At 49.2% G+C, this 11,057-nt stretch overlaps 1 protein-coding gene across 1 annotated transcript; it reads left to right on the plus strand.

Moving 5' to 3' along the window:
- Positions 1–780: 780 nt before the first annotated feature.
- TFAP2C (transcription factor AP-2 gamma) lies at positions 781–10,110 on the plus strand. The gene is made up of 7 exons (XM_085079119.1): positions 781–1,019; positions 2,191–2,667; positions 2,868–2,919; positions 4,363–4,585; positions 5,222–5,340; positions 6,597–6,738; positions 8,357–10,110. The coding sequence occupies exons 1-7, from the start codon at positions 972–974 to the stop codon at positions 8,640–8,642; spliced, it is 1,347 nt and encodes a 448-aa protein (XP_084935245.1). The 5' UTR covers positions 781–971; the 3' UTR covers positions 8,643–10,110.
- Positions 10,111–11,057: the final 947 nt, after the last annotated feature.

Genomic DNA, 11,057 nt, shown 5'->3' on the forward strand with positions numbered 1-11,057 from the left:
TGCTTCCCCCAGCCCCGAGTTTGCGCGAAAAGGTTAGGCAGGCGGGATTTTCGTTAAAAAAAATAAAGTTTTAAAAATAAAATTTAAAAACAGCGATGAGAGGGAACCAGCCACACAATTCACACAGAGCCCCGGATCGGGGACGCTGAATCAGGGCTGCTTTACCTACCGGGGGTTCCACACCACTGCAATAATCTTGTCGGATCATTAAGTAAATTATACCTTCAACATTGGTAGCTTACAAGTTGTAATCAGTAATTCAAACTCTTGACAATTATGCAAATGAAGCCCCGGCTGCGCTCAGACTTTCTCGCTTTTTGCTAGGAGGACTTTTTCCGAGTTTATTCGCCCAAAACCCGCCGAGCGTGGGGGCAGCGGAACTGCCCAGCCCCACGCGGGATTTAACAAAGTCCTTCCACTCGTGGGGGCGCGGGGAACACCCGGCACTGCTTCCACACCCCAAAAACGATCCGGCACTGCTTCCACACCCCAAAAACCATCCGGCACTGCTTCCACACCCCAAAAACGATCCGGCACGCGGGGGAAGCCCGGCTGCAGAGCGGGGGATGCCCACGCGTGACCCTTCCCCGGGGCAGCCCCGGCCCCGAGCCCCGCGGGGGCGGCAGGGGGGTCCGGCTCCGCGCTGCCTGCCCGCCCACCCTCCGCGGGCGCGGAAGGAGTGGCTTGGGGCTGCGCGCTCCCTCCTGAGTGGCTGGCGGCCGCGGCGCCCGAGCCATCCCTGGGGAGGAGTTAGGATAATCCTATTGCCATTAAGGGCGTCTGGGCAGGGAAAAAAAACCCGAGTGACCATAAGCGCGGAGGGTTAGTCCGTCAGCTGCCTTCATGCCTGCCAACTGAGCTCCGTCCGGGGGGCTGCTCCTCTTCCCCAGCGCCGACGTGGATTTACCGCCCGTGGGAGGGGGCCGAGCTCTCGTCTGTTCACCGCGCACCTGGTCCGGACGCTGGACGCCATGTTGTGGAAACTAGCAGATAATGTCAAGTACGAAGAGGACTGCGAGGTGAGAGCCCGCGGGGAGGGTGGCCGCCGGGGCAGGGGGGTCCTGCGGGGGCTCCGCCGCCCCCGGGCCGCGCTGCGAGCCCGCCCCGCTCGCTCCAGCTCTCCCTGCCCGAAGAGCCCCGCTTTGCTTTTTTCTTTTTGTCCGCTGGAGGTGTGAATTTTTATTTTTAAATTTTTTTGACCGAGTCTTTTGAACTCTCGAGTTAAACGGGGTGCAGCCCCAGCTGGGAGAAGCGAGCTGGCATCCCGCGTTGCCCAAGGAGCAGCGCCCTGCGGGAGCGGAGGATCGCGGAGCCGCGGGGCTGGCGGAGCGCACCGGAGCGGGGCGGGATGGGCTGCCGAGGGCCGGCAGGTAGCAGCCGCGGCGGGGAGAGCCGGGCAGGGCGAGCCCTTCCTTCCCACGTTTTTCCTCCCTCCCGCCGCGAGGTGCTCCCGGGGTTTGATGTCTCCGAAATGGGCTGTGTCCCCCGTGCCCCCCCGGCCCCGCCGGTCAGCCTGCTCGGCTCCTACAGATTAGCTGCAGTCCCCGCTTCACGCTCCATTGGGACCCCATTCACCTCTTATTAACTAGCCCTGTTATTTTAATGACCGTGAAGCCAGAAGCTGCTAAATCCCTGGATCAGCTCAATGTAGACATTTCAGCTTTGACTGCTGAGATTGGAAATCGGGGCAGAAGCGGCGATGGCGCGGCTGGAGCAGCTCCCATCGGGCAGAGCCGGGAGCCGCGACCCCCGGGAGGGATGGTGGGAGGGATGGGGTGCCGGGGGTCCCCAGGGCCCATGGCTCCAAGGCCGGCGGCTCCGCAGCCCCCCGATCCCGGCGCCTCCTCCCCAGCCGGGGCAGCGCGGCGGAAACGCGGCTGCGGCTCTGATTTGAATTTTTCTGATTTTAATGATCCTCCTGACAAGCTGCACCAGCGGGACGGTTAGTCTGGTGTAGCTGCGATGAGGAGAGCAGCGAGAGCTGGTTTGTAGTCTCTTGCCTCGGGAGCGGGGCTGATTTCCTCCGCGAAGCGCCTTAAAAACACCACATCCCCGGGCGGGAGCAGGGCGGCTCTCTGCTCCCTTCTCTCCTCTCCCAGCGCCACCAAGTGCCACCACCCTCAGCCCCGAGCGGTGTCCCCCGACTCCCCTGACGGCCACCCCGCTGTTCCCCACCCTTGTGCTTTCCAGGACCGGCACGATGGCAGCAGCAACGGCAACCCGCGGCTGCCGCACCTCTCCGCCGTCAGCCAGCACCTGTACAGCCCGGCCCCGCCGCTCTCGCACTCGGGCGCCTCCGACTTCCAGCCCCCCTACTTCCCCCCTCCGTACCAGCCGCTGCCTTACTCCCAGTCCAGCGACCCCTACTCGCACCTCGGGGACCCTTTCTCCATCAACCCGCTGCACCAGCCTCCCCCGCCGCCGCCCAGCCAGCAGCAGAGCGCCTGGCCGAACCGGCAGAGCCAGGAGCCGGCGGCGCTAGCCCCGCACGGCCGGCCCGGGCTGGTGCCGCACCTCTCGGCGCTGGAGAGCGGCTCTGCCGGCAGCCGCCGAGAGACCTTCCGGCGCTCCGAGCTGCTGCTGCCCCACGGGCACGGGCTGGACGCCTCGGCGCTGGCGGATAACCTGGGCCTGCACGACATGGCCCACCAGATGGAGGAGGTGCAGGTAAGGACCGCCCGGCCGCCCTTCTGCACATCCCATCCCCGTGCGTGCGGAGAAATCCGCGTCTTCTCCCCTTCCTTCTCCCCTTCCTTCGCCCCTTCAGGTTCGGGAGAGCGGGGAGGGGGTGCGTTTCCCAAAAGCCCTCGGGTTTTTCCCTCTCGGCTCTCCCAGGTGCGAAACTTTCTCCCCCTTTCTCTTTGCAGAATGTGGAAGATCAACACTTACTAATGCATGACCAGACAGTCATTAGAAAAGGTCAGTAAGGTGGCACGGCAGTCTTACTTTCCCTTGTCAATAGTTAAAAGTTTAATGACGCGCCGGTGAAATGACGCCCTATTATTTTTATAAGCACCGATCCTTTGGGATGGGGAGGGCAGAGGAGTTTTCATTCCATTCTCTGTCGCTGGATTTTTTTTAACGCTGTCCCAGGGAAGGTGGCGGCGGGGACAAAGCCCCAGGGCTGCCCCGGGGCGTGAGACTCCTCCGGGGACACGGCTGTCCCCCCTCGTGTGCTCTTGTGTTGTGGCTTTAATCGAAACCAGGACCTTGAACCGATTTTAATCTTTCCTGAAATACGTGTGTGTGTGTAAAGTGACACGGGGCTTTTCTTTTGTTTGTTTGTTTGTTTGGGTTTTTTGTTGCTGCTAGCACTCGAAGATGTTTTTTTTTTTTCAACTTTTTTTTTTCCCAACTTCTTTACAAGACTTGAGAAAGAACTGAGTTCGCTGGCAGAAGACTGTTTGGCTTTGTCTTAATCGAAATTGGTTTGTAGCTGAGGTTTTGAGGAAGGAGGAAGACGTATTGACTCAATTTACAGTAATTTAGTTTTTTTTTCCTCGCTTTTGTTTTTAAACAAATTTGCGCTCAAAAAAAAAAAAAAATCCGAAGTTTCCTCTGAAGACTTCAAACAAATACCTAACTGAGGAAAAGCAGAAGTGTGTGTCAGAGCGCTGATTGCTGCCTTTAGCTCATGGGAGAATAATTTCGCTGTCAGATGCACCACTGACAAATCTTCCCCCTCCGGGAGCAGGGCCGACCTCGGCTCGTTAACCCTTTCGCCAGCAGCACGCTGGGTGAACTGGGCGGATTGGCGAGGGGATGGAAAAGCTGGATCTGTGGTTTGCTCCTTTGTTGTCCCTCCTCACCTAAAGGCTGAAGCTATTCACGAGCAGCAGCAGCTCCTTACTTTCGGTTCTCCCCTGGGCTGCGTCCCTCCCTGCTGTGCCGCCTGGGATGAATTTGTCGGGATTAAATTCCAAAGGCGGTTTCTTAAATCTGCCCGTGCGAGGTGGAAGATGAAGCCCGGCGGGAGCTGGGAGGTTTCTCCCTGCCCTGGCTTAGGAAAAGTTTTGGCTGCAGTGGCTGAAGGATGCTAATTTGGAGTCTGCAGTAGGATCGGGCTGTTTGTGAGCGCGGCTTTGCTAGCTTGCAGCCTGCTGCCGCCGAGGTGTGGGGTTTGTGTGCCTTGAAAAGCATTCCTGGTTGTGTTCCGCAGCTCCTTGGAATCCAGTGGCTGCTCTGGAATAGTTTTTGGGGACCTTTCAGTGCCTGTGCTGCAGAGCAGTGCTGGGGATGAGAGTGTTTAACACCAAACAAAATCCTGGCTCCTGGGCGGTTTTATAGAGAGGAATTTCCCTTGCAGCTTCCTCTGCATTTTCCCCTTTTATAAAATAGCTGCTTTGCCTCCTCCTCCCGCAGGTCCCATCTCCCTAACGAAGAACAGCGCCCTGAGCCTGCCCTGCCAGAAGGATGGACTAATTGGGGTGGTGATCAACCCCAACGAGGTGTTCTGCTCCGTGCCGGGCAGGCTGTCCCTGCTGAGCTCCACGTCCAAGTACAAAGTGACAGTGGCAGAGGTGCAGAGGAGGCTCTCACCCCCGGAGTGTCTCAATGCCTCCCTGCTAGGAGGAGTCCTGCGAAGGTAGGATGGATTCATCCCCTCCCAGCCACCCCTCCGTGCTGCTGGTGGTGTTTTCCCTGTTTGCTGGGTGTGAGCAGCTGCAGCAGCACAGAGCCTTTTGGTGAATTCCTGATTTTTGAGAAGCCCAACGACACTGAATCCTAATAGGCTTTGGAAATAAAACTTCTTTGCACTTCTGCTGCCTCTGGAGAAGTGCTATTAACAGCTCTGACAGCAATTCTCATTCTCTGTTTCACGTTGAGGTTTTGTCTCAAAACCAGCTCTGATTCCCAAGACAAACCGTTTCCCTGTGGAATGATTTTTTTTAATTAAATCTCGTGGTCCTGATTAATCATTACAAGGACACTTTTTATGTCCTTTTTTGCATACCCTTCGTTTGGCTTGTGGTCATTCCACAGCTGTTGGTTTCAATGGTGCAGTTTGAAATATTTTGATTTTGACCTGCTGTGTTTCATCCTGGCGGGTTTGAAGTGGAGCATTTAAAAAGTAGGTCACTTGAAAAGAGCCTGTTTTTTATCTTTCCCCCACACCCCCCAGTAGAACCCTATTGAATGTCAGTAACTGGAATTTCTCATCTTTAAAAGAAGTGTTCCCTGAAGATAAATAAGGCCCTTTTTTTTTCCTTTTTAATTACAGAGCCAAATCTAAAAACGGTGGCAGATCATTAAGGGAAAAACTGGATAAAATTGGCTTGAATCTCCCTGCTGGCAGAAGGAAAGCTGCAAACGTGACACTATTGACATCTCTGGTGGAAGGTCAGTCTCGAGTGTGTCTCAAAAATAAACTTTCTCCCCTTGTGTGCAGCTTTTAACCTCTGAGCAAAGCACAGAAAGGCTCTAAAGTCCCTGCAAGTAACAGAGAGTTTTTGTTTATTTTCAAGTGAGCATGGTGGGGATGCTGCAGCACCTTTGAGGGGTTTTTCTCCCTCCCTTTTGAGCCCTGCTGCTCCTCCTCAGGGCTACATCCCGGGATGCTGGCAGGGATGCAGAATTCCAAAGGCATGTCTGTCCAGTCTGTTTCTCAAGGGCTGGTTTGGGTTTCACCAGGGTGTGTGCAGGGCAGGCAAAAGGGGTGAAACTCACCTCACTCGTGGGTTTGGCTCCTCGTTGGGGAAACTTGAAAAAGCCTGGGCCAGCTGACTGCAGTGGCTGCCCTACCTCAGCGGTGTCCTCGGGAGCTTTGCTCATAAACAAGCTTATAAAGTGAGATTTATAGCTCTGGATTTCCTGATAGGAAACTGGAGCCCCTTTAATCTGTGCCCTGCTCTGGGGAGCCTCTCTGGGTTGAGCTGGCTGCAAGGGTGTCTATTTATGTTGGTGTGTGGCTCACATTTGGTGCTCTGTTTTTAAAGCAGCTCCTGGCAGTGGCACCATTTAATGGCAATAGAAAGCAGCAGCTGAAATGAGGAGAGTGAAAAATGATCTAACAATACCTCCCTGCTGTTTATAATGCAGCAACTTCCATTTCAAACCTTTCCTTGGGAGTTTCAGGGAGCTGATGGGTGTGCACATTGCACTGATCATGCCAATCTTTTTTATTTCAAGCCTGATCAAACTGCTTTGATGGAAAAAAAGTGACCTGCTTGTACACCTTGCAATTTGGTTTTCTGTCTGAAACACCTTATGAAAATTATTTAGAAAGCATGCTAAGCTGAAAACTTTATTATAAAAGTGGAATTTAGTTGGCAGATATTTTTAAATATCAGTGGACAATTTGATCTTGAGTGAATTGTGTTCTTTACTGTCCAGTTATTCTGGATAGAGACAGGAATTTTTATCTCTAGTATAAAAGAAAGAAAATTCTTTTTTGCAGCAGTCACCATGTAAATCTTTATTTTTCTTAATGCAAACTCACAAAGAAACACTGATCCATCAATTAGAAAATGGAGATGTCCCTTCCTTAAACAGGAACACACTTCCAAAATCCCCAGCATTTTATCCTTAATTTCCCTGATTTCCTAATAATAAATGACATTATACAATTTCACAAGCCCTTCCATTTACCCACCCAGGTGAAGCTGTACATCTTGCTCGTGACTTTGGCTACGTGTGTGAGACAGAGTTTCCTTCCAAAGCAGTGGCTGAATATTTAACCAGACCACACATGGGCCGAAATGAAATGGCAAACAGGAAGAACATGCTTCTTGCTGCAAAGTAAGTTTTCAGCTTGGGTTTTGGTTTTTTTCTCTGCTTTTTTGAACGTGTTTTTGTCTGACTGTGAGTGTCTGTGGCTGGGGGACAGTTTGGTACATTCTCGTGTGTCATTTTAATTGGGGAGATGAAGCAATTCCTTTTATTTGGTTTTGGTTTGAATTCAGCTGTGGCAGCAGTTTTCAGGCTGGACCAACAATAAGAGCAACAATCCTGCAGGTAACTGTAAAGTAGTTTGGACCATTTCTGTCCAACTGCAGCAAAAATTGGAGGAAAACTGAGGAAAAAGTGTGACAGGGTGGAGGACGTGGAGAGCAGGTGTGGCCTGGAAATGTCACCAATATCAGGGCTGGGAGCAAGCAGAGCTCAGCCCCTGTGTCCTCCCAGCTGCCTTTGGCAACAGCAGCTTCCCTGGGGACTGTGGGAGTCAGGAGCTGGAGAGTCCCTTTTGCCCATTATGGCTGAAGAGTTTTACAGTTCACTGGAAGCCATCCTTTGGTAGGTGTGGAAAGTCCCTGTGCTGAGCTGAATTCCTGTCCCAAGCCCCAGAGAAGGGGAAGGGAGAGGAGCTTTGTTCTGGCTGCTCTGCAGGCACTTTGTACCTGGGAGTAACCCTGAGCAGCTCTCTGGGAGGAAATACCTGTGTTCAGCTTGTCTAAAAGTGGTGTTTGGAGCTCTCACTGTCCCCTTTCCCCTGCTCAGGTTTAGCTTCAGCTCATGATTTGTTCTCATCTGAGATGTTTTCTGGGTTGGGCTCAATGTAATTCCCTGCTTTTGACACCACCTGAGAAAAACCTGCTGAAACTGCTGAGAAAGTTGTCCTGACTTTGTGCTCACATCAGGCATGCAAAACACACTCCTGGTGCTGAATTCATCCAGCCTTCCTGAAAAACAGATCATCTTTTACCAGAACAGATCTCTCAAAAATGTAGAAATGTAGAAATCTAGTCTCCCTTCCCTATAGTTTCAACATTATCCTATTTTTTCCTGAGCGCTGCTCCTTCTCCTGATTATTTTCATTATTGCCATTGCTACTGGCACTAATAACAACCTCCTGGAAGACGTTTGTGATTGAGAAATCCTGATAAAGCGGTGACTCTGTTAAGATTGCTCAGCTCCTGTGAAATCCCTTCAAGGGGACAGATTTCCAAGCAGCAAACAACATATGCTGGAGCATTATTAAGCACTCATGTTTTGCCAGGCATATGTGTTAGTGTTTGCAGGAGCAGGGCCTCGGCCTCCCTGTACATCCATGGAATATACACAGCTAAATTAAATCTCCTCTTCAGCTGCTCGAGCCTTTCTAAATAGCTCAGCTGCAGCTGGGGAAGTTCTCACAGAAACCAGCAGCGAATTCCCACTCCAAATCTGGAGCAAGTGATGCACAGCCAGCCAGGCACCAGAGGTGGAGAGGATTTTTTTGCCGAGAATTTTTGTGATGGAACAGAAGGTTCATCAGGAATCGGTGCTAATAACCAGGCTTTCATTTTAGTCACTGAAATTTCCATTCTATTTGGCATTTTGGCGGAAATATTGACGCAAACGCCTTTTTGTTATTTTTGTCGATTTTCCCCGAGCGTGGTGTAAATGTGATGTAAATGTGACCCTCTGTGCGTTGCAGGCAGATCTGTAAGGAATTCACAGACCTCCTCACTCAGGACAGAACTCCCCTGGGGAACACGAGACCCAGTCCCATCTTGGACCCTGGCATCCAGGGCTGTTTGACTCACTTTAGCCTCATCACGCACGGCTTCGGGAGCGCTGCCATCTGTGCTGCCATGACATCCGTCCAGAACTACCTAAACGAGGCGTTAAAAATAGCAGACAAATCCTACATGAACGCTGGCGACCAGAGCCCCGCAGAGAGCAACAAAGCCATGGACAAAATGGACAAGCACAGGAAGTGAAAGGAAAACCAAGACTGTACCCTTCCTCCGAAACACAGACTGGGATCTTCTTGCCAGGGGGAACGTAGAGATTTGGGTGGTTTTTTTGTCTTTTTTTAAATTTTATTTTATTTTTTTTTTTTTAAAGAAGGGGAAAAAGGGGAAAACAAAAAATTAAAATCATTCAGGATCTTCACTCCTCCTGGATCCGTGAGACAAATCTTGCTCAAAGCTGCAGTATCCCTGTTTTCTGTGGAAGCAAATGCCTGAAGATAAGTACTTGGGAGAAGTGTGTGGAATCCTTTTGCTGTAAAAGTGGTGCTATAAATGGGGGGGGGTTGATGGAATTATACAGAGATTTTTTTTAATTTAGATTTCTTCTCCACACCTCAGTATCTGGTGGGTGACCAGCTTCACGTGTAGTTTTTAAAGAGGCAGATTTTTAGACGGAAGCCTGTTTTGTTCTCTGATGCAACTGCAGGGGTTAATTCTCTCGAAATGCAACGGTAACAATAAAGCAGTATTAAACCATGGTATAGAGATTTATGTACATTAAAATGTTTTTTTATAAACACCTGAAAATAGTAAGATTATTCTGTGGGGTTTTTTCTTTTTTTTTTTTTTTTTTTTTCTCTTTTTTGTTTTGGGTTTTTTTTTTCTTCTATTTTCAGATTACCATAGGAGAGTACTAAAATCCTGCTAGATTTAAGATGGCATTTGACATGCTTATTTTTTACAGAAAAGTTCAGGCTTTTTAAAACTGCAGCAGTGTTGGCTGCAGTTTATATTCTCTTGGTATTTTTTTAACGAGGGATAGTTCAAAATGAAAATACTTTTAGAAAATTCACTTTCCGTGTCTAAGGATATTGCAGCTTTATTCACATATTTATATTGTCTTGTTTTTAAATTTGGGGGGGAAACTTGAAAGAATAGGCACATAACTTTTTTTTTACTGTTTTTTTTTTTTGCCTACTAAGGCCAAAAAAATATTTCCAGGGAGGCTTTATGTGTATTAAGGGAAGCAGTGTGTTGAATGTAAATATTTATTTATGTGTAATTTAATCGGATTTGTAAATAATGGTGAACTTTTTAATACTTTTTTTTTTTATAAATGGGTTTCAAATTTTAATTTTTGGTAAGTATTTCAAAGGTAATGGGTAAGCTAAACATATCTTTAGGTTTATGCACAGGTATGTTATACAGGGTATTTAAGACTTTTTTTTTTTTTTAAATCTCAATTCTTGCCACTGAAGATTAGATTTTAATCTGAGGTGTTTGTTCACAAAGCAATAATTTTGTGCATCATTCACCCCGATAACTTGAGTAGACCTGCAAAAAAAAACGAGTGTGTGAGTTGGTGTGTATGTGAAAATAACGGAGGTTCTGCTCGATCTGCGCATATTTGTAAATGTTCCCACTATCCTTCTGATGTATATGATAACCATATAATAAAAGTATTTCTGGCTAGAAGCATGGAATGTTTGGTTAACTGAGAACCAGCTCTGTTTTTCTTTTCTCTGCTCGGGGAATGTGGGGCGAAGTAGCACTAAGAGGACATTATGTATTGAGTCATAATTGCAGCACTTTGTTCGGATTAGCAGAACAGAAAGATGAAGCTGTTTGCCAGTAAAACTAATGGTTTCAATTAAACGCGTTACGTATCTCCAAGAATCTTTGATTTTTTTTTTATTTTTTTTGAATTTTTTTCCCCTCCCTAAGATGTCATGATCTTGCCTTCTGCCTGCTTAAATAGGCAGCTGAAAAACCAAAACTGCTGGGCTGCCTCTCCTCAAAAATCATCCCTACCAGCTTTGTGTCCTGCTGGATCTGCCTGTGTTGGAAAAATCTGTCTCTAATGACAAATATTCTCAAAAACCTGGGGTGTGAGATTTGAGAGATCTCCCATAACAGCCCGATCTTACTGATTTGAGGAAGTTTCTATTTTGCAGAACGTCCTCAAAGCGCTTTGTGCCGCAGGGGTGAGGCAGGAGCTGCAAGTTTTGGTGCCTCAGATGCAAAATAGCCAAACCAACCTTCCTGAAGAGAAATTGGATGCTCTTTTTGGGTGATTTCAGAAAAAGGAGTCTGAATTTGGGCTTTAGTGTGTCCTTGGCCCTTCAAGACCTGATCAACCCTTGGGCCACCAGCAGAGGTGACCCTGGGCTGTCCAGTGAGAATTCAGTTCCCATCACGGAAGTGTTTCTTCCAGAGACGTGCAAAAGAGGCAAAAAGTGCCATTTCTGAACACCTTGCTCCTAAATCCTCTTTATGCTCTCATTTTTCCCTTCAAGGATTAAGGAATCCCACTGGAGGTGTGCAGGGAGGAGAGAGGAAAGGGAAGCTCAGAGAAAGGAATGCCTGTCAGTGGTGAGCTGGGAGGAAAAGCTGGGTTTTGAGGTGCAATCCAGTCAGCCTTCCCTCCTAAAGAGGTGTGAA

Source organism: Lichenostomus cassidix, chromosome 20, assembly GCF_008360975.1.
Source record: "Lichenostomus cassidix isolate B80296 chromosome 20, HeHo_3.0, whole genome shotgun sequence".
Lineage (NCBI taxonomy): Eukaryota > Metazoa > Chordata > Aves > Passeriformes > Meliphagidae > Lichenostomus > Lichenostomus cassidix.